The 27,474-nt window shown below is 37.8% G+C and overlaps 1 protein-coding gene across 1 annotated transcript in view; it reads left to right on the top strand.

Annotated features, from left to right (window-relative positions):
* Positions 1-27,474, top strand: part of SHANK2 (SH3 and multiple ankyrin repeat domains 2) — a 344,135-nt gene that overhangs the window by 26,437 nt on the left and 290,224 nt on the right. Inside the window, exons 2-3 of the mRNA XM_042868615.1 lie at positions 5,354-5,421; positions 20,405-20,624. Of these exons, the coding sequence (XP_042724549.1) occupies positions 5,408-5,421; positions 20,405-20,624 (234 nt within the window). The 5' untranslated portion in view covers positions 5,354-5,407. The remainder of the gene's footprint in view (positions 1-5,353; positions 5,422-20,404; positions 20,625-27,474) is intronic.

Below are 27,474 nucleotides of genomic sequence, written 5' to 3'. Positions count from 1 at the left end.
ATGAAGCCAACAGTAACACGAATCCTGTGGACAGTCGTGACACATTGCACAAAATTCTAGGAAAAGGGAAATCCTTTGTTGCATGGTGCAGGCAGTTTGTTATGAACATGGTCTGGATCTGCCAAACTGGCCAGTGAGGTGACCCTGAGCTCAGCTCAGATCACGTCCTGCTGATGCTTCTGCACCTTATCTTTCCTCCTGCTCCTCCAAGCTCAGGCAGTTAGGAGAAAATACCCAATGGGGCAAGTGACCAAGGGTCCCTTCTTAACATCTACTTGGAACATCCATGGCATTATTCTAACCTGTCTCATTTTAGCATGTCATGTTGCCTAAATTCCTGGTCATGTTTTTTCTTGCATTGGGTAAGCATCTTTGAAGAAGTAGTTTCTGGAACGTGGAGCTTCTCTGCATCTTTAGTATAAATGCAATTAAAGGCATTTTTATATTGTCTGTATTTGAACAGAAAGTAAATGATTTTTTGCTGCTACCATGAGCTTTCTCCCACAGACAGTGAATAATCTGAAGCCACAAAGCATCTAACATTTTAGAAGACTGTTCTCTGCTAACACACAGAATCCAAGCATTGAAGCCATTGGGCTTGGATGGCTGAAGAAAAGAAGATTAGAGCATAACAAAGAGTTGAGCATAACAAAGAGTCACAAATAAATGAATTCATTCCAGTAAGTGTTCAAGCAGCTATAGATTTCATATTTAGTTCTAAAAGATCGATGTGTAGAGTTCTTTCTGTTCTGAATTTTAAATGCATGCCCAAATACGGTCTCTTTAATGAATAAAATAACTATTTTTCTTCTTTTTTGAACTGTTTTCCTGATGCTGTTCACATTTCAACCTTGTGGACAGACTTCCTTTGTTTGCTCTAGCTGTATACAGTGGCAGAATTGGACAACAGGAGTCTCGTAAAATCTCAAACAGCTCTTCCCTTGCTACATTTATTTTTCAGCTCACTGCTCTTCTCTTTGCAGAGCTAGAATCAAATGTGGTTTGCTTATACAGTCTCCCTCAAGCAGCCTTTCAATCCATCATATATGTATGTGCTAGACACACGAACCTTGGTGCTAAAACTTAACCCAGTATCTGATCCTTCAATTTAATGGGTGGAAAAAGTGGAGAACTCAGTGCTTGTGTTTGGGGTCTTTTAGCATAAAAGACACTTGGAAGTCTGAGTGTTACTAAACTAATGGATGCCTGGAGCCTTACTATGCCTTCAGATCTCTTATAATAAGTTACCTGATTTTAACAGTTCAACAGTTAGCACTTTGTTGCACTTTGTTAGCACAGTTGGCACAGCTGGATTGCTTCAGCCATTTTTTAAAACTGGTGAGGTGTTCACATATTCATATGAACTCTTCTGGTGTTCAGTTCTGTAGACTTTCACTCAAGCTTGAAGACCTCGTATGCAAACTGTCTGACATCTGAAGCTGCTTGCAACGCAAGCTTTTGTGCAAATTGGGGATCTTCAGTGTTGGTAACTAACAGATTTTGGTGTACACTGCACTACACTACAGGAAGAAAAGTAACAGCATGCTATGGTAGTATTAAGAATGTAAGGGCTGTTTGTGTTCAGAAATGCTAGGATAAATTCATGATATTTCTAATTTAAATTGTATTAATTAAAACATGCTAGTCCTTCAGCTGAATGCTCCCAGATGTTTCATTTCTGAGTGCTTCCATATATCTATTTGCCATTCTCATAAATTCACAAATTTCTTAGTGGCCATGCAAACAGCTGTGCAGAGAAGCTGGCTGGTCAGCTGGGAGCTAGGGCCAGGCTGGCAACTGGGATGTTGAAACTGTGCTAAGAGGTTATGCAGGAATATTCCCTCAAGTTTGCCTTTGCCAATATGGTTGTACGATTTCTAATTGGCATGCGTTTGTGTGAGTCAGAATACCGGCAGAGTAAATGCATGTTTGTTTGCTGAGGAGCATGTGGACATGCTTTATCTAGTCAGTAGCTGGATTTACTTAATTTTGCTCTTATCAGTTAATAACTTATGCTTTCCAGAGTGTGCACCTAGGCACAGAAAAATGCCCACAAACAAGGTTATTTCTCTGTATTGATGATTCATTATGTGCATGCGTTACAATAGAAAAAAGTAAACATGGAAATCTTGTTGCTTTTATTCCACTAGTTAAAATTCCTACAAATACTGGACTGTTCCTAATCTGAAAACTTGCCAAACCTGTGGGAAGGCCTGACCAGTGTCCTGTTGGGACTGATGGTTCTGAGACTCCCTGTGGTGTGAGGCAGCTGCAGCAGTTCTGGCTGAGCCGCATGGGAGAGAAGCGGTGCTGAGCATGGCAGCCAGCCCTACAAATGCTGCATGGCTGTGGCCACACTGCTCCCGAGCTCTGTTACTGATGCTACATTGCACACTGCAGAAACATCAGATCTCCTCACTGCAGTGCACTGAATCTTGTAGGTACTGCCAACTGTACCATATGTCTAAGCACTTTGGAGTCATCATTTGATTCTTTTTAGGTTGATTTGATAAGGAAAACGGCTTACAAGGCAGGGCTGCAAGTCTTTTCTTCCCTCTATATCCCTCACCTTCTGTTTTCTAATGACCTTTGTTGTTTAAATTCAGCTATACTTTTTAAAGGAACAGAGATCTCTTTAGGTGTTACGTTCCTGCAAATGCTATAAAAATTGATTAGTTATAAAATGCTATAAAAGTTGATTAGATGTAGGAGAGACCCACATTAGTGTTTGATGGAAGGAAAGACATGAGGCTAGCAGCTGCCCATTCTATTTCTCTCCCTTGCCCAGCCAGGCATGAAGGCCACAGATGGAAGAGAATCCTATTGCAGTACAAAGTGCTGGGGATGCAAGAATAATTTTAATTTTCACAGCACAGAAAATTTTACAGGGATGCATTGGAGACTTTGAGGGGATAAAGAAAAACTTCAGCTTTGCCAGTCCTGAGCTTGAGGAGAGGAAGACAAGGATATGGAGGGAGCTTGGTCCTTGTGGTTTGCAGACGGGTATTAAGAGGTGTTTTGCAGGAACAGAAGACAGGACAGTTGCTTTTCCAACAATGGTATCTATCCACTGTGAAACATCACCAGTCTTGTTAAGAAGACAGTATTGGCGCAATCTAATTAGATTTCTGTGTATATTTGCAATATACAAATACTCTAATTTAAAGGGCTTTATTGAACCCTTATCAAGTTGGTTTCCTGATGCTTAGATGTAACTGGAAAGCACTGTGGAAAGTGTTTTAACAATACAGATGAAAGTAATGGTGCCATGCTGATGGTCATTTTTGTAAACAGAAGGTTTGGGCTCCACATGGAAAAAACGACTGCAGTTCTTATCTCTCCAACAAGAAGTGCAAAAATTCCTTGTATTGAATTTCTTTAGTTTTTATTTTCTGTAGGGTATCTAGTAGCTAAATACTTTATGTTTATGTTGGTTTTGTTACTTAGATTTTATGCCAACAAAGTCCTGAAATACTGGTTTAAGTTATAGACTGTTGCTGTGGATAGACCACTGCTAAATCCTACCAATATCTGTTGGAAATTGGCCAAGTTATAAATCTTTCCTAAAAACTACAAGGACAGTTTTTGGAATATGATGAACAAATGTCTCAACAGTTGAGAGACATTTTGGAAATCATCTGTGATGGATATTTTTGAGTCCCAGATGATTTATCCTTCCCTGTCTCCAGATTCAAATAGAAACTGAAAGCTAAAGGGTGTAAAAGAGGTGGTTCAAAAGTGGAAATAGTTTATCCCCTGTCCTATAATGTGGTTAATAAACCTGTTAGATTAGTTAGTTAATTTTGCTTTCCTTTTAATCCACTGATTTCCCTTCCATGGGTTCTGTTTTTAATTTTTTTGAGAATCAGCTGATCCTTTCTTAGCTATGCCATTTATGATCGCAGAGATTGCAATTGTATCTACTCTGTAACTGGAGAATCTTCTAGATTTCATCTCAAGTGCAGCTTACTTTGTCATAGTACAAAATGTAGAAGTTCATTATGGGGAATGCACTTAAATAGTTTTGCTGTTTCTGTAAGACAGTTGTGTAGAGCTATGCACGTTCTGGAGACACATTGTTAAGTATTTTCTTCCTACTCAAATTTTTTTGAATACGTTGTTTTCAGTAAAATATGTATGTTGATTTCTATCTTCATTTAAAATAATGAGCTTAAATACACTGTAAAGGCATTTAAACATTTGTGTACACATGTATATGTTAACATTAGATATAACTTGAATGGTATACAATAGGGAAGGTGTAATAAAGCATGCAATAAGAGGTAATCTGAGGTAAATTTAGTTCTTATATTGGAGTAAATAATGCAGTCCAGTGATATTAACTGAATTATCTCTGAGAGGTTCCAGTTTTACTCGCAGTCGTGTTCTTTATTCTGGAGCTTCATGACTGGTTTACACTTCTCTTCTGTCTAATAGGTGCCTGTTTAGACTTAAACTGGTTAAATGTAAGAATGTAATCCAGTATATAATGTGATCCAATATTATTGTTTGATCCAGTACTAGACACCAGAGTAAGCTACGAAAGAGTAAAAAATAAAATAAAATGTCAAACTTGCTGTATCAACGCAAGAGTGCAGACTTTCCCTTCCATTTATATCCATAAAGGTAAAATATAAATGGGAGGCAAGACTTTCTTTAGCATGAACATTTTCTCCATGAATGAAGGCAGTGAATTTGAATCTAGTCAAATACATTTCAGTGCTTCTCAGCCTGCTCTAGGCTATGCCTTACTGTGGTGGGTGTTGAACTGTGATGCTCAGCACATCTGCTGAACTTGTGAGTCTTCTGGTGGAGGTTGAAGAAGCAGAGCTAATTTCTGGATCTCAGCTAGACCTGGAAAGGTGGGAGTGAAATACTAGCATCTTCCTGAACAAATTAGAGTTGTTCTGCAAATGCACGTCTCTGGGATACTTGGCACATCAACAACACTTAAATCAAACAAGGTGTCCATGCTCTGCCAACAGCAGAGCAGCATCTTTCACCTTCTGTCACATCCAGCATGAAATTATGTCTGTTGATAACCAAGAGGGCCTCTTTTTGTTTTAGTACCAGTTTTGTGCTGCCAGAAGCAGTCTGGAGTGAGTGAAGTTAAGTCAGGTTATCACCACGTGAAGTTAAGCAAAATATCTATGTTACAACATGATGAATACGTTGTAAATTGGCTAAGTGATAAAATACATTTTTTTTTTTTAAACTAATATATCCCCTTATGCTGCACTAGCTGCTTTGCAGTTCTTAAAGAGGACAGTTATTAGATCACTGACTTTCTTTCTTCATGTGTCAGTCTTCTTATGTATCTTATGTGAATTGTTGTTTATTTTTTCTTCCCCAGGAATCTGAGATGAGAATAGCCAGATGCTGATGATCTTGACACTGTTTCTCTCTTATGTATGCTGACAGGTAAGCATGCCTAACTAATTTTGTAAAGAAGTCATTTAAGTTACGTCTCATTTCTCCATCTTTTTTTTTCCAATGGTAAGTTTCTGAGACTTTTTCTTAGATTTTAATGCTATAGAATTGGTGAAACAGCAGGATTTGCAGCTTAACAGCAGTCTGTAGTGAAGAAGGTTGGGAGAGTGTGTTAACTTTCATCATCAATTGTGGAAGCCTTCTTCTTCCTCCTGCTGAATATACTTTAAATCTGCAAAAAAAGGCCTGCAAATAGACATGTTATGATATTTCTTGTACCATTATTATAACGTAACATTATTCTTGTTGAAACACCATTTCTCCATACATAATTTTTGGTGAGTTCATTGTGAATTTTGCAATTAATGTTAGATTTGCATGAAGAATTTCTGGATTTTTGTACTGTAATGCTCTCATCATACAGTGAGGTAAGAACTGATGGACTGTGGAGTCAGTGTAGAGCCTCTCCTAACACAGTACAAACACATACCTTGTGTCTTTTTTGCCTTATTTGAATGTTGCATTTTCAGTGTTTTCTATTCAAATTTCTAGACTTGTTGTATTTCTTTCTTATTACACGTTTTTTCCTCTTTTTTTTTTTGGTGATTCTTTATGAACACAGTTTAAAAAGTTTTGGCAGTACCCAGAGACTTTTTATTGTCTTCCTATAGAAAAGAGTTTCTTAAATTAGAATTACTTTATTGGCTTACTATCCAGTCATTACAAAATAAATAGAAAATTTAAACTCAGATATCAGAAAATGAGAACAAAATGTACAGTGATTTCAAATTATGTTTCCTTTGGTGAAGCCTGTATGATCTGGAAACTAAAAAACTCATTTTCTTTGTGATAAAGAGAAAGTGAAGGCACCTTTTTTCACATTGCTGTTGCAGATGTCTTTGTTAATGTATGTTATGAACGTTGATCAGAGATAAGATAGTAGTGTGGTTTCACGCTGATAGACAGTCCTAACAATATTTTTGTTTGAGCACTGGAAGGTGAATGAAAATATTAAAATTATGTAAAAATGGTGGAAGAGATTGCTATAAAGTGCACGGTGGCACTGTTTCAATTTAGAGGAGCAGTCTGTAAAAATGAAAAGAGGAGAAAAATATTTTAAAAAATGCTGTGTACCTCAAGGACAGCACAACAAAAAATGTCTAGCTTATCAGGCATTTAATCACTAACTGTGTCTGTGGCTACTGACAATATCAGAGATAAATAACAATGCTGATGAGAAGGGAAACAGAACAAAAACAGGTACAGAAACTTAGGTTTAAAGATATATATATTTGATATTGTGTTGAGTTGTTATGACTAATATATTTTATTGACAGAAAGGTGTGAGCAAGATTCCAGTTGTGATTAGGAGTTTTTCAAATTGGTCATTATTCCATGGTATGATCAAAATAATCCACCAGTCTGATGAGAGATGTGTATATTTGAGTGTAAAGCAGAATTGAGAAAGTGTGGATGTGAGATGGAATATTTGAATGATTTCCAAGAACAGGAAAACAAAACTCTCAATTTTGAAATTGCTCAGTGCTGCTAGCTGTTTGCAGGAAGTAGATATCATCAGTATACAGCTGAATTACTTTTTTAGAAGTCTGAAGCATAAAAACAACACTTACTGAAACCTACCTTTAATAAAGACACATTTTAAAACAGATATGATGGGAAAGACATTAACACGTTTCAAAATACAGATCTGATTGGTGAGACCTTTGCTTACCTTTTCAATCTTCTTCTTTTTTTTTTTTTTTTCTTTAATGTCACTCTTTTCCATTTACATTCATAGCAGTCACAGTCACTGCAGATGTGAAAAGCAGACATTCATCACTGAGCACAATGTTTCAATGTGAGAGCCAACAGTGACAGTGATGTTTGGCACGGGCTGTAAACACTCCTCTGTTCTTTACGTGCTCGGAGTTGTGAAAAGGAACTTACTTAGAGGATCCTAGTTTCATGGCTTTCTTAAAAGTATTACTATAGGTCTTGTATTGTTGCACGTGCCAGTCTTTGGTTAAATCGCTATTATATATATATATACTATATTATATATATATACTATCTGTTACTATAATGCAGGTAATATTGCAGTATTAACTTACATTATATGCATATTCTGTTCTTTTAATATAGTAAACCTTTGTTTTGTGTGTACTCTTTCTAACTGTCTGTGATTAATGAGTTTCCTTGGCCAGAAAATAGGGGCAACCCTGTGCCCCAGAAGAGCTGTCTTATGGGAGAATGAGGTGGTATGAGGCTCATCCTACCTTCCTGCTCCTGCTGCAGTAGAAGCAGCTCTGGTGCCCATCAAGCCCTTCTTTGCAATGGAAGGCAAGCTCTAATGTTGGGAAATACAACTGCCAGGCATATGAATACCTGCTGGTTTGCGGTGAGGGAGAACAGAACCTGACTACTTATCCATTGAGTGGCAAGTTAGCAAACATCCAGAAATCTCCTGAAATAAAAAGAAAGAGGAGCTGGTGGCTGTCTTGACCTGAGAGAGGGACCAGAGGCATGCCTAAATTATGAAGTAATGGGGGAAGCGCATAAGAAATAAATTAACCTCTGATATGTTTCCAGTACCACAGAAGCATATGATCACTTGTAATTTGAGGTTGAGAAAAAATTTGGAGGAGTTGAGGCTTGGGGAGAACTAGTGATAGCAAGAATGAAATCTCTGAAAGGTAGAACAAATAACATGCATGGGAGAATGTGAAGCAGAGATAAGACCTAATGGCAAATCTCTTTTTGATGCTCATTTCCTTTAAAAACGTGAACTGAGAAAAATATGTCTGGTTTCATCGCTTTATATTAATGCTGAAGAGGAGAGCTTTTTCACTCTGCCTCTGCTGCCTTCGTTTCTGTAAGCAGCAAGGCAGAGAGGGGTTCAGTAAATCTAATTAATGGGTATGTCCTGAAGGATTTAGTTCACATGATGGGCTTAATTATTTTCTTCCCTGCACAGCTGCCTTACATGGTAAGCAGAGCTGCCTAGATGTCGCTCTTTTATAATGAGGTGAGGAATAGGTACCGCTGACATCTTCAAGAGCAGTGTTAGGAAATGAGATTTGTACTGAAATTGTTAAGATTAGCAATACATATGGGACCATTTGAACAGTAAAATAGAAAGGCGTGGAGTAAAGTCTGTGTCAGGGTCCAGCCTCAAGTTTAATAGAGAAATCAGAGTTCTTTGAAGCATTGTATTCCTGAGCATTGGTGCTTCTCGTTTCTGGAAAAGGACAGTCTTGTGTGAGTGGCCACTGCAAAGGACTGTGATATCCTACACCAGCAACTGCTCAGTGTTTATGCAAGATTAAGTAAGAACTTTTATGATGTACCTACTTATGGCAGAAACTGACAGTTTTATGCCCGAAGTTCAAGACAGATTTTTGTTAGGAATATTTTATGTTATAGTTCAGTCAGGATCTTTTAAAGTTTTTTTATATTCAGTTTGCATTTCTTGATTAGGTTGTGATAATTTTCTTGGCTGGAATCTTCAAAGTATGTTATTTTTAATTATAAATGGTAATGAATTCACTTAATCAGGTCTTACAGAAGTACAATCAACACAAAATATAGTCAATTAGAAATAATTAATTTAAAGCATTTCTAATTCTCCAAAAGCCTCACTTTAGGACATGCATTACCTGTGAGCAAATTAGAGACCTACACAAACAAGAGGAAATTGTACTCTGTAAAGAAATCACTGTAAATGTTGTAAACAAATCAAGAACTTTTTGATGATACTGAAATTTCTCTGGGTCTCTGTAGTAAATTATAGGTTGAACTCTTCAATGATAATTTTTATTTTGATGTCCCCTTAAAAAGCACAAGAAAGGAATATACTACCAAGAGTACATCTAAAAGCTAGCGTGTGTTTGTGCAGCTAAAAAAATTGTACAGATTAGTATATTTTGCAGCATGCTAATGTGTGAGATTGTACCGACTGCAAAGCATGTGATTGCTTAGGTATTAACTTGCAGAAAGTTTTTGGATTGCAGAACGAAGCCATATTTGTAGGTTAATCTTCTGGTTGTATACTAACCATTACAGCTCTGTTTAAAGGCAAAATGCAGAAGAAAATGTGTTTTGCAGTTAGCCTCAGAAAGAGGAGAGGATCCAGAGGAGGGCACTAAGATGATCAGAAGGCTGGAGCACCTTTCCGATGGAGAAAGGTTGAGGGTACTGACCTTGTTTAGCTTGGAGAAAAGAAGGCTCTGGGAAAACCTCATCGTGTCCTTACAATACTTGATGGAGAATATAAACACGAGGGGAAATGGGTTTTTACGAAGATGGATAAAGAGTGATAGGACAAGGGGGAATGGTTCTGAGCTAAGACAGGGGAGGTTTAATTTAGATATTAGGAGGAAGTTTTTCACACAGAGGGTGTTGAGGCTCTGGAACAGGTTGCCCAAGGAAGCTGTGGATGCCCCATCCCTGGAGGCACTCAAGGCGAGGCTGGATATGGCTCTGGGCAGCCTGGTCTGGTGGCTGGTGACCCTGCACATAGCAGAGGGGTTGGAACTAGGTGATCATTGTGGTTCTTTTCAACCCTGGCCATTCTATGATTCTGTGAAAGACTAAACTATTCATAGTTGGCATGGTTGTCAGTACTGGTTCTAAACTTAGTCCTGGCCTGGCCCTTATTAGTAGGGTCAAATTTCTGTAAAGTATTTGGTTATAGCTCTGTCACGTGCAATAGTAAAAGGGCAAAATGACCTTATTTTCTTAACCAGTATTTCTTTCAACAGTGAGTTGCTGCAGGAAAGCCATGGGACTGCATATGGGGGGAAAGTATTTGAACAGGTAGAAAGAATGAAGAAATACTTTCCTCTGTTATTGCCACATAATTTGAACAATACAAAAATACTAAAGGTTTCAGAATGTTTGAAAACATGCATTAACCATATATTTACATAATACTAAAGTGAAAGAGAATCTTCACCTTTTAGCTAAAAACAAAATATGTGATTTTTTGTTTGGAATGTAGAAATATTTACACTGAAATGGATACCAAAATGGTCTTACTATAAAGATGATTTTCCTTGAGGGGAGTGGGCACAAAACTTGATGAGACCAAATAGAGTAGTGAGCATCAACTGGCCTATACCTGTGGAAAAGACAGATTCTGTGCAACACTTCTTAGCAGGAGACAACATGTGGCAGTTGGAGCAAGTTCAGACTCAGTATGATGAAGATGTTTTTCCCCATGAGGACAGTCAGTGATGGGCAGAGGTTGCTCAGAGAGGTCACACCATTTCCAACCTTGGAGTTGTTCAAGACAGACATAGGTAACACCATGATCTGTCTGAGAAGATCTCACAGCTGGGCCTGCTTTGGGTAGCAGTTTGGACTAGAGAGCTCCAGAGGCCCTTCCAACACAAATGACAGGATGATTCTGTGACACAGCATAGAATTTTCCTTATTCAGTTTGTGGAAGCTGATATTTGTCTTGCATTCGTGTCAAGAGAGGAGAACTTGGTAGAAAAACCAACATATGAGATGCTGAACTATTGTAGTACTTTGATGTGGAGAGTTTGTAGGTTTTGGCTGGAGACATTCATGGCATCTGTTTTAAGTTGGAGTGCAGACTCTAAATCAAAGTACTTGGTTATCCAGGTTGATTTGACAGGCTTTTTATTTTTAATGCTAAGTTCCAAAATACTCCTGGCATGTAGGTTGTGGAGGCTCAAAGAATTTTTATGAATTTGTCTGTGTGTTATTATATATGAATTTTTGTATTCTTGTTTTGGCATGTTACTTAAAAATGTGCATCTCATCCTCATTTTTTTCTTGCCTAAGAATTGATCTTTTTTTTTTTTTTTTTTTTTTTTTTTGCCTTCAGTGAGCAGAAATGATTGCAGGAAGTCACTGAGGAAAACTGGTTGTTTTCATTAGTTCTATTGTGCCCTGATAGTCTAAATTTTAGTTTAATATTATTAGGTAAAAATTAATCTCTTATCTCTACTGTGAGTTGAATCAAAATCTTAAAGGTCAAGAGAATAATTTAATTCTCAGTTCTTCTACAGAATATCTGTGCTGCCTGGATCATCTTGCAGATCGTTTAACCTTTCTGAGCACGCAGATATTTTCCCCCAGACTGCCATCACCATTATTGCTCATATACACAATCAAAAAAATGAACTCAGGCTTGTTTGAACAGGCTGGAGGACAGGGTAAAGCCCAACATATGTTTACCTTGTAGTGGAAAATAAGCAGGCAAGATGCAGATCAGGTCAGCGGAGTTCCTCTTTCAAAATTTCCTTAGAAAAATTCGGGTAGCTTTTTCTGCAATCAGAAGAGAGGAATCTGACATAGTTTTGAGACCATCTGCAACCAGGATGGGGGGATGTTTGTTTCAGACTTACACGGATGAGTGTAGATAGTGAGGATACGGCACATGGCTTTGCTTACACTGGAGGCTGGCTGAACTGGTCACCTGCCCTAGTTCTACTGTGTGCATCCTTTTGTGGTCACCATTTGTTTGTTTTTTCTCTCTCTTGGTTAGAAAAAGAAATTAAGTATAAAACAGCAATGTGGTTCCTTCTGCCTTTCTTCCTTGCTCTGTCACATTGATTTTGTGATCTTGAGGATAGGGCTTTTTTTCCGCTCAGCTATTTGGAAATCAAGGCAGCAACTGAACTAGAAGCCTATTTGCCTAATGTATTGTCCCTTGCTCTTGCCAGTATACTTCCCAATGCTGGTGAAAAGCAACACAGACAGACCTGCTTTTGTTCATCTGCTTTTGATCCAAGGCTACTGGACCCTGGTTTTAGGAATCCAAATTTAATTTGCCTACCCAAACACAAAGGAAATTGATAGGTGTGTGTTATTGCTCTATGAATTTAACAGCTTGCATTTTCCTTTTCTAGTTAAAAAGATATATATTCTTTCCCTTTATATATATATTTTTTGGTGGATTACTGCATTTCACAACCTGTGTTTTGGGGGCTTTTGGTACAAAAGGTCTGTGTTTCAAGATCTCCAATTGCAGGGCATTGTGGCATTGGGACTGCCCCAGCTGTGCAGGCTCTGGGAAGCCTGAGAGCTACACCCCAAGGCCCCCCTCACCCCACTGCTGCAGAAGGTGGGATGTATGCTCTGCAGACTTCCAGGGGAGTTCCAAACAACTGAAATAATAATGAATTTGTTGGAACTAAATAAAAAAAAAAACTCCCAAAGACAACAGAAAAGGGTAATTGATTCTTTTTCAACCATCTCTCTGGCAAAGATGACTAATCCTTATATAAGAAAAAGAGAGCATTTGTCAGAAGCTTTGCTTTTTTTGACTAGCTCTTTACTTGTAACATTTGTTGCAAATAATGTAAACAAAGAGACTATTTGGGGGAACACAGCAAATAAATTAAAATGACATAGTAGACCCTCATCAGGAACATACTTGAAGAAAATTCGGGTAAAATTTCCTAACAAACTCCAAGCGCTAACCCATTTGTAGGGAGAGGAGAATCTGTGTTTTCTACTCTCAGCACCTGACCTAAGCTACCTAACAAGACAGCAACCGAGCTTCTCTATTAATTCAAATGCAAACATTATTAAATGTTATCACAAAAATGCTTTTACGATGGATAAAAGGGAAAATAAATTGATAAGCATGAAATGTAAATAAATACCAATAAAGGTGCTTTATCCACCATGGAGATGCACCAGAAAACAAATGCATTCCACAAACTTTGATTTTTTTTTTTAATCCAATTCCTCTTGTAAGTCTTTTTAAACTCTCTTGTTCTTTCCTTCCCAACTTATATAATCTTTGTGATATTTACATAGTCAAGTGCAAGCAGAGGCTGGAAACAGGCTAAAAGATGAAACTGATTTCCCCACAACCCTCTCCCTCTCCCTTTCTCTTTTGCCTTTCCCTTTCCCTTTCCCTCTTCAAAACTTCTGAAGAAACCAAGGCAAGCATTATATCCATCTTTCATAAGTAGGTAACAACCATTCAAAATTGAAGTGCTCTAATGCTTGCACACTGCTTAAAGAGAAAAATTCATAATTAGTTACTTAGTCTGTACTCGTTTTGAGTTACTGAAGGGGAAATTGTTTTGTTTTGTGCTGCTGAAGTCTGCAGCTTTGAATTCTACATACTAGACATGAGTGTGCTTGATAAAATATAAATATTTCTGTGGTCATATTATGAAGAAATACTTTACTGGATCCAGAACTGAATAGACTTCCATGATTCACGTTGACCCTTATACCTTCTCCTGATTGTTGCTTCTCATATGAATACCATATGCAGGAGACAATCTTGGCGCAGCCATTCCTAAAGCAATTCTGGCTACTTAAGCAGGATTACATAAATTGATTTCCCATGCAAGGTGTGAAATTGCTTTAAAAGTTCCAGTCCATTACTTCATCCTTCAGAGTGTGTTATGATTTCATCTTGGAAAACTATAGCATACATTGCAAGTAGTATTTAAAGAATGACATAGGAGGACTGTTGTTTGTTCATTTGTTTATTGGAAAATAGATGTTCTAATAAATGTACAAAGCCAGAGGCTGTGTGAAGAACAATGATAGAAATGAAGAGAGCCTGGAAGCTACCGCCATGGGGCTTGAGGGGCTGGCTGTAATGCCTTGTCTGGAGGGGTGACCTTTAAATAAAGGTCAGATAAGCTTGCACTGGAAACCTTGCAGGTGCTCTGCAGAGGACACTTAAGATATTGTATTGCCAGTGGGAGTTGGCCTTTGCTGTAAACTTCACTGTGTTTAACATTTGTAAATACTTGCTGTGCACTCCCTAGCATTATGCTTTTTATTCCTTTTTGTTGTTGAAAGATTTCTAACCATTTTACTACTCCTCTTTTTCTAATGGGCTCTATTTTCTAATGGGCCCTCTTTTATAACGTTGTGAAGTTCTTTCTATTTTAAATGTTTTTAAGCCTTTTGCACACCTGCCTCTCTTCCAGCCTTGCTTGCTCAGGGCAGTAAGTCATTTGTCCACTGAATACTTTGTTTCTATCCTTCCTCTAATTTCTTTTTGTATCTTTGTAATTGAAGTTGAGCCTTTCTGCAAAAATACTTTGCCCTTCTGAATAGTAAAATTAATAGTGAAAGTGAAACAGTTGGAGGACAAAGTATATATCTACCTTTGTACAAAAGGGAATGCCTCCAAAGCTACTTGGAAATTTAAGAAACCTTTAGAAAACGACATTGTATTTGCAGAAATATGTTGCATGTGTAGATTTTTTTATGTGCTAGGAATGCTAGTGGAGAAGTACATCCGCAAAAAGAACAAATTACCTTCTTGCAAACTGATCTTAAGACCCAGTTTAATTATATGATTTTGGTATTTGGGACTCGAAATACCAGAAGTTAATGGGGCTTAGCCTCTTGTTGGCAAGTCTGCACTGTGCAAATATACATCACCATGGGGCAACAACCTGCATTAGAAATAAGGATCAGGTTCAACAGTTGCTTTATTCAATTCTCTTAAAACTCTCGATCCCTTTTGCAAAACACTTTCTCACTTGTGCGTAGCACACCTAGCAGAGTAATACAAGGACTACAAAAGTCAGCCCTAAAACAGGGCAGCTGGAACCTCCCAGCAGTGCTGGTGGGAACAAGTGAGTGTGGCCACTGATCTTCAGTGCTAAGTCCAATTCTGTATTTGGGTTTTGGTGTAAGAGATACCATACTGACGTACAACAGCTTCAGAGAAAAGTAAGAGAGGGATTTGCTTGGCAATGTGGTACATTACTCAGCACTCATCTTGTAAAATATTTATATGGGTGTTTCAGTTATTTAACAAGGAGATAAAAAATGCATTACCAGACAGTGCAACCAAGGTAAATTTAAGTGAAGGAATGGTGTAAAAAAAATGAAAGGAAACTATAATTATGCAGATGTGAATTGCAAAATATTGTATGACCAGGATTTTTTAGGTAATTGCCACAAAGGGGAATTTTTTTTTAAAGATATATGCAAGTGATTTGCTTTTCTAGTGCTCCCTCTCACATAATAAAAGTGCTTTACAGAAGAATCAAGAACTATTTGTCCATTTTACAGATAGAGGGAACTGCAGGACCTCATAGATTAATTTTCTTAGAGCCTTGATACATGCATGTCCTTATCCTCTATTTTTCAGTCTCCTAAGTGACATTTAAACTTCTGAATAGGATCAGATCAGGAGGTGTTCCCTTGGATACAAATCTGGCTCTGTTGCAGCAGACCCCCAGAAGTGGACCCCAACCAGCACAGCTCTGAGTGATGTTGGGTCAACACCAAAGCCCCCTCCTGGTCTGATGGAGTAGGAAAAGGGAAGAAGCTACAAGGACCTCAACCCTCTGGGACTGTACTGAGAGCTGATTAGTGTTCTTCTGTTTCTCTTCATCTAGGCATATACTTTTTAGGTTTTTGCATTTTCTTGGTTGAATTCTGTATCAGTGGATTTCAGTAAGTTGACTTGTTCTGTGTTATATTTTGGTGCTGATAATCAATGCATATTTATTGGTGTTGATCAGATTGCTCAATTTATATAAATTTCTTTCCCATCACATAGGCCATGGTGTCTCAGATTCACTTTACACTGGCGAACGTTTATCCTGCCTTTGCAAAAAATGTTTTCTGCCCTTTTCATGCCCTGACTATTTGCTTCTGGCCCTCTGCCATCTTCTTGCTTCTGCTTATTCAGACATTTGCATAGTGATCCAGAGTGATGGACGCTGAAGCTAACCTCCCAGAACAAAAAGCTGCTCTTTAACTTGGACCAGTGCTTTGCTCTGCTCCATTGCTTGTGTCGGTGCAACAATTAAAGCTGTCGGGGCACAGTGGAGGGACCAGGAGTGTAAGGATGGGAGTGAGGCAGTGCTACTTAATGCCAGCTTTAAAGCAACAATGCTAAGTGGAATTGGAGTCAATCATCTTGGAAACTGTCCATTGGAATTGGTCCGCCAATCAGATTGTCTTCTCCACGGTATTTTCTGTACAATTGGAGAGATGCTGATTGTACCCCTGTCTCCAGATGAAATGCGTTTTGGTTTTAATATTAATATAATTAGAAAAAGCAATGCTAGATCTTCTCCTGCATTTTAATTTAGTAGATTGGAGAGCTGCTTATTGAGCTGAGATATATAATAATCCTGAATAAAGCCTGAGAATCTGTCTGTTAGGAGCTGGAAGGCTTTATATTGATGGAAATTTTTTTTTTTCTCGGAATGGTTTTTTCCTCAAAGTTAATTATTAAATACCTCTTTGTTGCAGTTGCTATTACTCTAAAAGCAAATTTTTCTCACAGCTTGGTTAATGGCATTACTCAGCCCATAACAATGCCGACTCTGTCTCTGGGATATTCCCACAGGTACATTTTTAACTCGTCTGACAATAGCAGCCTAGAGGTCTTCTCCCTGCAGGCAACAGGGCTGCTATTGTGCAAATGAATGTTTATATAAAAATAGATTGTTCTTATCGAGACTGAGAGCCAGTGACCCTTGAATTTGAAACTTTGCTCAGAGATCTGCCTTGGTGGCCTTGGGCAAGGCATTTGATGTGTGTGCCTCAGCCACGTTGGAGAGAAAGGAAAACTAGTAACTATTTGATTCATCCAAAATGGGCAGTTGTGGGAGACCTCAGTCTTTGTTCTCGTGACTGCAAAATGAAAATGTTACAGGCCAGGGAAGGAAGTGTTTAATCCTTCAGTGTCCTTTATTGTGTTTTCCATATGAAAATGTGGCTTCAGTGTTAGGGATGTGTTTCCTTCTGTCCCACCATATGTTAGTCTTTCCCTCTGCAGAAACACAGGGGAGCACAGGCTGCAGCTGCCCTGTCCTTCTGCTCTCTGCAGGGCCAGGGGGATGGATGTGGTAGAGACCCAGGTCCTGCTGAGCTGGGTGTGCAGCAGCAGCAGGAAGCCACTGCTTGAGAGAGCAGTTTTTGCAGGAGTGATGGCTGGGGGATATGTCCCAGGGGAACAGGGACATTGTGCCCCCTGATCTGTCAGCCTGGGGTGCTCCTCAGATGCAGGGCAGTGGGGTTTGGTCCATTCAAACTGGAGAAATGCCTGCAATTTATCTTATCTTATATTTCTTGGTGCTGATACAGTGGGGAGGGGACTGTATATGAGATGTTTTTCCATGTGGGTTTTTGTGTCTGTATAGATCTGCTCCAGTTTACCACTATGAAACTAGATGGGAGGGTTTGCTACTTTTCAGGACAAATAAATTGCATGTAACCTTCATTAAGTGGATGATTTTAAACTCTAATTTTGTAGCGGGTATTTGCACTGAAGGTCTTGCAATACTTTTGTGTTTATTTAAGATAACATGCTAAATATTTGTCCATATCAAATATGTTTTAATCTCTGTAGTAAATATTTATTTTATGATATTTAGCATAGTTAAGCATAAAATGTAAGATATGCATTTGTACATTCTGTCCATGGAATACTTACCAACCATAAGGCTCCAAAAAATGCTGTTCTTGCTTTTCCCTGCTGTATCAATTTGCACTCACTGGAGCCCTGCATTCAGATACACAGAGAGCTCTGGGAGCTGAAATTCTTGCCTTTTGATAACCTGTGTGCTATTTGTATAGTCTTTTATATATCCTTAGGCTCTCCTCCCACAAGAAAAGTGCTGAAAGCAGCTACTTATGTATCATATCACTGGAAAATAACATCACCTTAATTATAGTAGCCAAAACAATTATATCAGTGAAAACTAATTTACATTTTAACTATGTGACCTCCTGTTGAACCAATAAGTTTTGTTCTTCCAGCATAGGAGAATTAGGAGCCTGTGATGCCATGTTATCTTCTACTATACAAGGGTAGGCAAACCAAGCAATGTGCTTTGTTGATGGTTTTAACTGGGGAAAAGTCTTTGGAATCTCACTGGGAAAAAATTGAAACAGCTCTGATAACAACTTCCCTGAGGGTGCTGTAATAGTGAGCACCCCTTGTTAATGAATGGCTGCATCTCCTGTTTCCACTCAAATGAAGAACCAAGAAACCAAATTGCCCTAAAGTGTCTGTAGGTTTATAGAGGCATATTTGGTCTCGGTGCCCTGGCAGGATCTGTCCCTCCCAATGGTTTTGCATCTCCAGTCATCAGATTGTCTTGTTTAAAAAAAGCTTTAAAATGATCTGTTTCTGGAAAGAGCTGTTGGGGCATAGCTTCTGCTCTCTTTACTCTTGTAAATGCAGTCTTTCATTATCCTTTGTGTGGTTACTTGTCCTTTCTTTCCTGTCTTATACCAGAAAGTTTGGTGATTTAAGTTTTGTTAAGTACACAGTACTTCAGAGCTGGTCCTTTAGGTGGTAGTTTCCCTTTGTTATTCCACAGTGAGATATTTCTGGGTAATTCTTGTATGAAAATCCACTCATCAAAACCTTGGGAAGTTTTTTCCCAATTCAGCTCTTTATTTCTATGTTGTATAATTGCAGTTTACTGCACTCTATCAAAGCAGTTGAAGCCATTGCTCTGGAATATTTTCTCAGATGGCTTTAGGGCAAGACAAACCATGTGGTGATCATGTCTTTTTCCTCACACTTGCTGGCCTATACCTCTCACGTAGGTATATATGTTCATAAATACTGTGTATCAACCTACTACTGTAGTCTGATTTCATATGATTCAGCATTTGTAGAAAAATAAAGCAGCCATTGAAATGTTTATGCTTTTTATTGACTTAGGGTGGTTTGGAGAGCAGCATTAATCTACAGCTCAGTGAAGCAGTAAGAAGATAAAATACTCCCTCAAGAGTTTTTGTTTGTAAATAGAGACTTGCATTAAGCTGCTATGAACTGGCAAGCTTTCATATTATTTTTGAATGCACTGTTTTTGTCTTCATTAGTAGTTATAGCTGAGGGTAATAATACTGGAATTGTCCTGCACCAGAAATAACAATGCTACTTGATGATGTGGATGTATGATGTGCTGTGGAAATTTTTGACTTTGACCTTAAACTCTTGCCTTGCCACTTCCCATGCTCTGGTTCGAGCTCTGCTGCTGGCACGTTGGCACCTTAAAACAATTGGAAGGGTCACCTTTTCTGCATCTTTTGTAATTATTTCAGTATGAATGACCAGTCACTGAGGAGGAATGAGTAATCTCATTGTGATTCTCAGTTGACTCAAACTGAATTATGAGACACAATAATGCAGAGAGCTCTGCTGTTGTTTGAGTGTATATTTACTTTCAGGATCTGACTATAGACCATTGTACAAAGCATACATTGAGAGATCTTGGTACAGTCATGTGGCATGTGAGAGACCTTGGCAAAGTCAGTTTGCACTTCTGTGTTTTATTTCTGCTTTAATGTCATTTTAATGTGGGCCATCTGAATGCAGAAGTCCATTCTTTAGAATTATTACTTTCATGTTATCCTAATCTATAGCACAGATGAAAATATGTTTCTAAGCTCTGTATTTATGTACACATAATAGAAAGATTTTGGTAGTGTAGAGCCAGAAAGCAAAGGAATGTCTTTATCTGTCTAGTTCCCTGTAGTATTCCATTTTTTAATTGATTTTGCTATTTGAAAATACTGTCTAAAGGCTTATCCCTACCGTTTCTCAGAATTAATTTTCAATAATGATATAAGTTTAGCAGGTTTGTTAATGTCCTGAACTGTCCATTTTACACTGGGAGAAATACACTTGAATACTGGAAGTACAATTTATAACATTGCTGTTTAGCAGAAAACCTGATGAGAATACTTGGTTTCTCTGGATCTTTTGGAGGACCAAGTGTGCCTGGAAGAAAGGGCATCAATTCCTCTTTTTCCTACTCTTGGTCTTCTTTCTCTTTTGTAGTAAATTGGTGGCCAGATTTATTTCCACTACATGCTGTCTACCTCTGTAAATTACAAGAGAAAATAAAATAAGGTAAAAGCTATGACTTCACTGTTAAATTTGTGTTAGTTTCAGGAAAATAAAGAACACTTGTTGCTGATTGATTTTTAAGACTAGCTGTTTATATATTTTTATCTTTCTGCTTTGTATTGGCAGGGTAAAAAGCTTGAAAATGCCTCGTAGCCCAACATCAAGCGAAGATGAAATGGCACAGAGCTATTCCGACTATTCTGTTGAATCTGAATCTGACAGTTCCAAAGAGGAAACTATTTATGACACAATTAGAGCAACTGCAGAAAAGCCAAGCAGCAGAATGGATGACAGTCAGAGCAACACTCTGGTGATTCGAATTATAATACCTGATCTCCAGCAAACGGTAAGGGATATTACATTATCAATTAAAAGAAGTTTAGATATTACATTATCATTTAAAAGAAGTTTAGAAAGATTAACTTTGCTGTTTTCAGTCCACAGTAAGTCTGTTTTGTTTTTTTTTACAACTAAGTCAAAATGTATGTCTTGTTTGCTTTTGCATCCAATTTTTTTACCCCAGTGGTGTGTCCAACTGATTGCCTAAACTAAATCCCAAGCAAGAGAATTTATTTAGCATATTAACTTGATGTAAGCTGTGAAGTGAAATACTTGTCTGATCTGCATTCAGAGACATTTGACTGAGTAGAATAAAGAGAATTTCAAATCTAAAAAGCTTATCAGAATGTATCATATACTCTCTAGGAAAGCTGTGTACATAAGTAACTCCACCATCTTCTTGTTTCTCTCCTTATGAGATAGTTTTTGATTGGCTTCACAGGAATTCACCATTCTCTCTCTTTTTAGTCACCTTTGTATATCCTCTTGCTATGAAACGATATCTTTGTTAGATAGCTATGATGTTTAGAATGTAAAAATGAGGAAAGAAACATAAAAATTGATCTTTTCTTCCTGTTATGCTGCTATGCTTTCACTACACAGTTCTATTTCTCAGTCTTCCCCCCAGAGAAATCAGCACCCTTGGTCTGGAAGAAGAAGAAAGTGTGGCGTTGTACCATTCCACAGGTTTTACAGTGATGTGAAATCATTATGTTATTTTTTCCCATCTCCTCACCAGTTATAATAGAAATGTATCAGAAATTATAGGATTAGCCTTTTCTGATTTTCTGAAATGAATCTTTTAAGATGCAAATATTCTAACCTACAGCTATGTCTCACAATCCAAAGTCAAATGGATGAAAATAGAAAGGCTTATTCTACCACGTCTTACAGTTAGAGACATTAAACAGAATTTCAATTTGTTTAAAAATGTACGAAAGATTTGATAATAAAAATGTTTTTTGTTTTTTAATTAAAAAATACATCTAGGATGTTCCTTACATATCAGAAGTCTACAATCCAGAATCCACTTTCTAGTGAGGAACTATAAAATTGTTTCTTTCATGGCAGAATGTATAAAATGCAGGATATGAAAAGTTAGAAAAAAGAAGCTGGAAAAGCTTGCTGTTGTAATTTGTAATGGTCCTCCTAAGTGCTGCAATAGGAATAGCAATTGTATCCTGGAGAAGGTCACTGGGAATTACTTGCTGATTCTATCTAGAACCACAGCTTGTCTATGTTTTGATTAATTACCTAAATTACCTAGCCGCTGTCTGGATTTTCAGCTGATGGTGTGCATCAGACTTTCTTCATTTCAAAGGTGATTATAAAACCACCATTCTTTCGGGTGTGTCTGTTACATGCATCACTCCATGGTGACATTTAACTTCTACATCATACTGCGCTGCCACTCAAGATCTATCTCAGATGAAATTATTCCTTTCTTTTTAATTAAGTTCATTTTTGGAATGATAGAGATGGCCTGTCTACAGGCTGATAGGAAAGAACTGGTTTGACAGTATGGCCTCAGGTGTGGTTGTAGAGCTGCTTTTTTTTTTTTTTTTTTTTTTTAACTCAATGTACAGAGTGCAGCAGAAACTCAAAGAAGTCTGTGCTGAAGCTGAGACCATTCTCTCTTCAATTCTTATATTTAAGATTTCTAGTTAAGTCTTGAACCTCTTTCTGTTGAAAATGTAGTTCCACTCTATTAGTTTAAATGGTGTGAAATCAGATTCCGTAAAGAGGAAGCGGTGTGGGACCTGAGCTGGACAGCAAGGCTCTTGAGGGAACAGCAGCATTGTGGCTGCAGGGATCCACCCATAGGATCTTTGGGAAATCTTGGCTGAAACACTTATCACCTTGGATCTTTCATTTCAGTGCTATAGAAATATTGAAATCTAGTGTTGTACACAGTATCCTTTTAAAAAGGTTTTTACCTGTAATGAAGACTTCTGTCAATGTTCCTACCAGTCTGCTGTATATTTTACAATGAGTAGATCCAAAATCAACAGAAGAATTACATTTATTTTACTTGCTAGCCTCTCTCTGATGTTAAAAACAAAGTGATATGAGCCCTCTCATTCCATAACTCCGTTTCTTAGACCAATACTTCGCTTATTGGTACTATTGAAACTACTATTTTGTTAAAAATTAATGTTGTGCAGGAAATGAAATAAAATGTATTTTAGGTTTTGTTCTTTATTTTTTCATTTTTATTGCTTTACTTTTCAGTATTTTTTTTTTCCTTTTCAATAAAGTCTTAATTAAAAATAACTGTTTTAAACAGTCCTGTAGCAGATGACCTATTTCTGATTTAATTTGTAAGCCCACAAATCCTTGTGCAATAAAGTGAAATCTGCATTCAGTTTTACAAAATGATAGCTTAAATGCAGCATAACATAACTTGGAAAAGGTCACAGTTCATTATAAATTATCAATCATTGCGTATGATAATTAATTGATGTTCTCATCTGAAACTTTGAAGATGCTGGAAACCTGGCCATGGTCTTATGAAGACCTATTTTTCAGTTATTATATGAATTATTTTTTGTCTCCTTTTCAATTCAGATGATAATCCATAGTGTTGAAACAATACATCATAGAAAGAGTAATTTCTTACTGCTTTTGTTCATCTGTATTCAAGAAAGTATCCATACCACAAGGGCATGGAGAATGTATAAATGAGTGACGGAATGATTTCCTGAATCACACTAATATTACTGAGGGAATGGAGCTCACAAAAAATCTTCCATACATGCGTAGGAGAGCAGACAAACAAGCTCTGTCTTGTGGCATTTAACTTCCTGATTTAATAAGCCAGAAGGTACTAAATCCTTCATGGATCTAGTGTAATCTTTTGAGTAGCTGCTTATTTGCAGTGCATCCAACACAGAGAGTTTGGGCTTGCTAATCTGATGGGAATTGCAGTAAGTGACTTTTTCTCCTCTGCTAGCTGTGGTGACCTCTCTCTGCTAGTTCAGAGAATACAGATAAGCAAGTCTGAATCTCTCTTGGGCTTGAAACTAATCCCAACCTCCTACCTCATGCCCAAAGGCAATACGCATTTTTAGTGTTGAATGTCGATTGGACATGGAAAGCTAGTGAGTGGATGGTCCTGTGCTTTCCTTTAAGAAGGATGGCATCTCTTCCCTTTTTTCTTTCCCTTTCCCTTTTCCCCTTCCCTTTCTCCTTTCTTTTTAGATATTCAATGCTATTTGCATTTGTGTTTTCCTTTTTGTTTGTCTAATCTTTAATACTGACATCTTCTATCCAAAGGAATAGCTTCTATTTTGCTAGTCTGACAATCACAGTTTGGAAACTGTATGTAAAACTTTTGTCAGTATTCCTCTGACACAGCACAGTTTTGCATGATTGACATCATCATGATTCTGATGAAAAAAAGTTGGTAGTTTATTGACTTAGAATGCATAAATGTTATTCCTCTGAGATTCTGTATCATGAACATTACTCACAACAAATAAATACATTCCCTTTAGGGAATAATGGGTGAGCTTTGTTTCCCTTGCTTCCAGTCCTTACACTCTGTGACTTCCTCTCACCAGTACTGAGAGTACAAGATTATAATTGACTGTATCCCTCATGATCTGAAAAGCTCTAATATTACAAACACAGTTCTCTCATTTCATCAGCCAATGATGACATGCTGTCTTGCTGCTAGATTTGGATTTTTAGTGGCCCAGTGTGATTTTGTCAGATTTTTAGACACTGAAGGCTTTTCCTTCCTCCCTTCTTCCCTTCCTCCCAGGCTTCAAGACAAACTATGACATTTTGTCTGGTCTTGGGATGCAACAGAAAGTTGGTATGAATAAATCCCATCTGTCTATCATGTTGAAGTATCTGTTTCATGTGTATTTCTGATGTTCTTTGTCATTACAATTTTTCTGTATTTTTTAATTATTAAGTCATAAAAGTATCCTGCTAGAAAAATGTCTGGCTTTTTTTTTTACTCAGCTGCTATCTTGTTTTCTCATGGTCACTCCAGTTGCAGGGTTGTGCTGAACAGGAGGGTAGTCTCTTCCATTGCCTCATGTTGCGCTGCACTGCTGATCTGAATCCGAAGAAAGGATTTATGTCAGATAGGCTGCTAACAATTCTGTTAACCCAGAATGATCTTAAAGCCATTCAGAACAAAAGTCAGGCTTGAATTCTGCCATGAAATTAAACGTTGGTACTAGGCTTTATAAATTCTTCTATATTTAAACCGACTGATGCAAGAGAAAAATAATTTAGGGTCTCGGTGTTTTTTTGAGGCTTCATGTCCTTTTGAAGTATAGCTTGTGTTTCTGTAAAACTTCAATAACTATTAGTATGTTTCAGTCCAGTGAATGGAAAACAGCTGAACTGCCTGCTGAACTGTTTGGCTTCCTCAAGCAGACAATAAATCCCAATGTACTGACATCAGATTTCGTGATATCTCATTATTGACAATGCATGTTGATGCACTATTGATAGTAATTTTCTGTATGGATTTTGAACTCATTCCAAGTCAAGTACTGATTAGCTATTTATGTGAAAGAGACGAAGAATCTCATTCTCTTATGAGCATACCTTTGTTGGCTTCACTTGCAGAACTGTTTGTAATGCACGAATTAGTAAGGATGTGTATCTGTGGAGGTTTGATGTGCTTGTGGAATCCTGCAGACCTGACCCCCTCTGCAGAAACCTGCACCAGGTGAACTGCAACCCTAAGTTGTTATGGGCATCTGCTCTTGGTATTCTAGTGCTGTCTGCTTCCACTGCTAGCAGCCTTTGCGTGTTTCTACAGAAAAGTTGGGAATCTTATTAGTGTACTAAAGATGCTAATTCCTTTACTCCGAAGAAGGTTATTTTCTTTAGAAAGACTCAGATGTCTGTTTTGAGGTGTTTATTTGTTTTACTTTTATCCTGATTTATGCCTCAGAATGCATTATCTTAAATTCTGTTTAGCTGTGTCTGTCTCTGGCTATAAGGCTGATATTTCTATTTTATGGAAATCCTGTAATTTCCAACGAATATTGATATTTTTGTTTTGCTGAAATCAGGCCCTGCAGCCCTAGTAAGGAGCTGAAAATCTTTGGCAACGATGATAATACGATTTCAGTAATCTTCAACATTTATAAAAATAAGAGCGCTTGTGAATTGGTAGATAGGCTAGGACTGTGAGTAAATGAATCTGTAAGGTTATTAGTTTTGAAGTAGTTTTGTATTTATTCTGCTATTGAGGTCTCTATAAGATATCATAATGTGGTAGAAATGTAATGGTGATATATGCATCAGATAACTCATTTTAAAGCAAACCTTTGAGCTACTGCACAAGAATTCTTCTGTGATGTTTCAGCCCAATGCAGGTGGTTAAACTCTTATTGCCTTTCCTCATGCATTAAATGAATGTGGCGATATCGAATGTGTAGAAAGGGAAGCATATAAGTAGATAAATATTGTGCATTACTGATGTAATGTGCTTAAATCCCGTAGAATTATTTTCTTTTGAAGTATGTCCTGATGAAATATGAAATTATTCATAATTTTGCCAGCTTAACATATCTTTGAGAATTAGAAATATCCACCGTCATCTGCTATGCTTGCAGATAATCAAGAATGGCTAGATCACAACAGATTAGATGAAACATTGAATAATCAAGGTGTATTTAAAAAAGAAATAATAATTAAACTGCAATTGCAAATTAAAATCAAAGCAGTGTAATGTCACGGCAAGACAGGTCGTATCTTCCTTCTGCCATCCTTTTAATCCTTCATGTTCCCTTGTAAAAACAACAACAGAATATAACGCTTAAAAGCATGGGAGGTATCTGTAATTACTTGAGGACAATAAAATAAAGGTAGGCAGGAAAGCACACCTCAGAGTGAAAGCTGTTGACAGCTGTGGAGTGGAAGGGGTGACATCAGCAGAGTAGGGGGTTTATTTCTGGGGCTTCACTTGCCACAGAGTCTGCTTGTATGCTCTGGAGTTGCCAGCTGTTAGTCCCTTCTCCATTAATTTATCACTCTCCCATCACACACCTCAAAATACCCTGATGACAGTACTTGAGCCTTGTCTGAAAAACTGCTGGGAAAGACAAACCCAGTGGTAATTTTTAATAATTCATGACCGGCCACAGTGGAGCTGGATAGGACCCAATTCTGCTGTGCCTGTCTTGCTCACTTGGTCATGCCACTGCAAGATGCTGTCACAGCAGCTTCAACGGCTCTGCCAGCCAGTGATGACAAATAGAGGCCATTGCAGTGTCAGTCCTCATGTCTGAGGATTAATGCACAGAAGCACAGCCAACTCCTCTGCGTCGGCTCGTCCACTCTGCTCTGATTAAATGAATGCACAAGGAGGGCTGGTTGACTACAGTGTCTGCTCAGTTAAAAACAGTTGTGAATTCAAAGTCTTCTGGCTCCTGCTTGGTGCTTTACATTGTTGAAGATTTTTGCCATGTGCTATCAAAATGGCCAAGAAGACACCGTAAGCATATAAAGTAATTGTAGCTTATGCACTTGCTAATAAAATTTCAGGATTGAAACACTCACATGAATTTGTTAGTTGGTTTGAGTTCATGGGATCAGAGGTGACATTTGGTTGTATGCTGAGTTTGCCAGGATAAATAAGTTTAGTTGAAGAAGACAAACTGCATCCATTCTATGGATGGCCTCAGAACTTCTGAAGGATGCCAGCAGACACTGCTGAGTTGAGCAGTGCAGAAGCAACAGTGAGGTTAAAGCATTTTTGTCAGCTCATACTGGTGAATTTCATTTAAGATCAAATTACTAAATAAATTCAAACACAGCACTGCTTGCTGGTTGATGGGAGGGATTGTCCTGCTGTATTCTGCACTTGGTGTGGCCTCACCTTA

Source organism: Lagopus leucura, unplaced genomic scaffold (genome assembly GCF_019238085.1).
Source record: "Lagopus leucura isolate 7727_CA_CO unplaced genomic scaffold, USGS_WTPT01 Super-Scaffold_1, whole genome shotgun sequence".
Lineage (NCBI taxonomy): Eukaryota > Metazoa > Chordata > Aves > Galliformes > Phasianidae > Lagopus > Lagopus leucura.
This window is presented reverse-complemented; position numbering and strand designations above follow the sequence as displayed.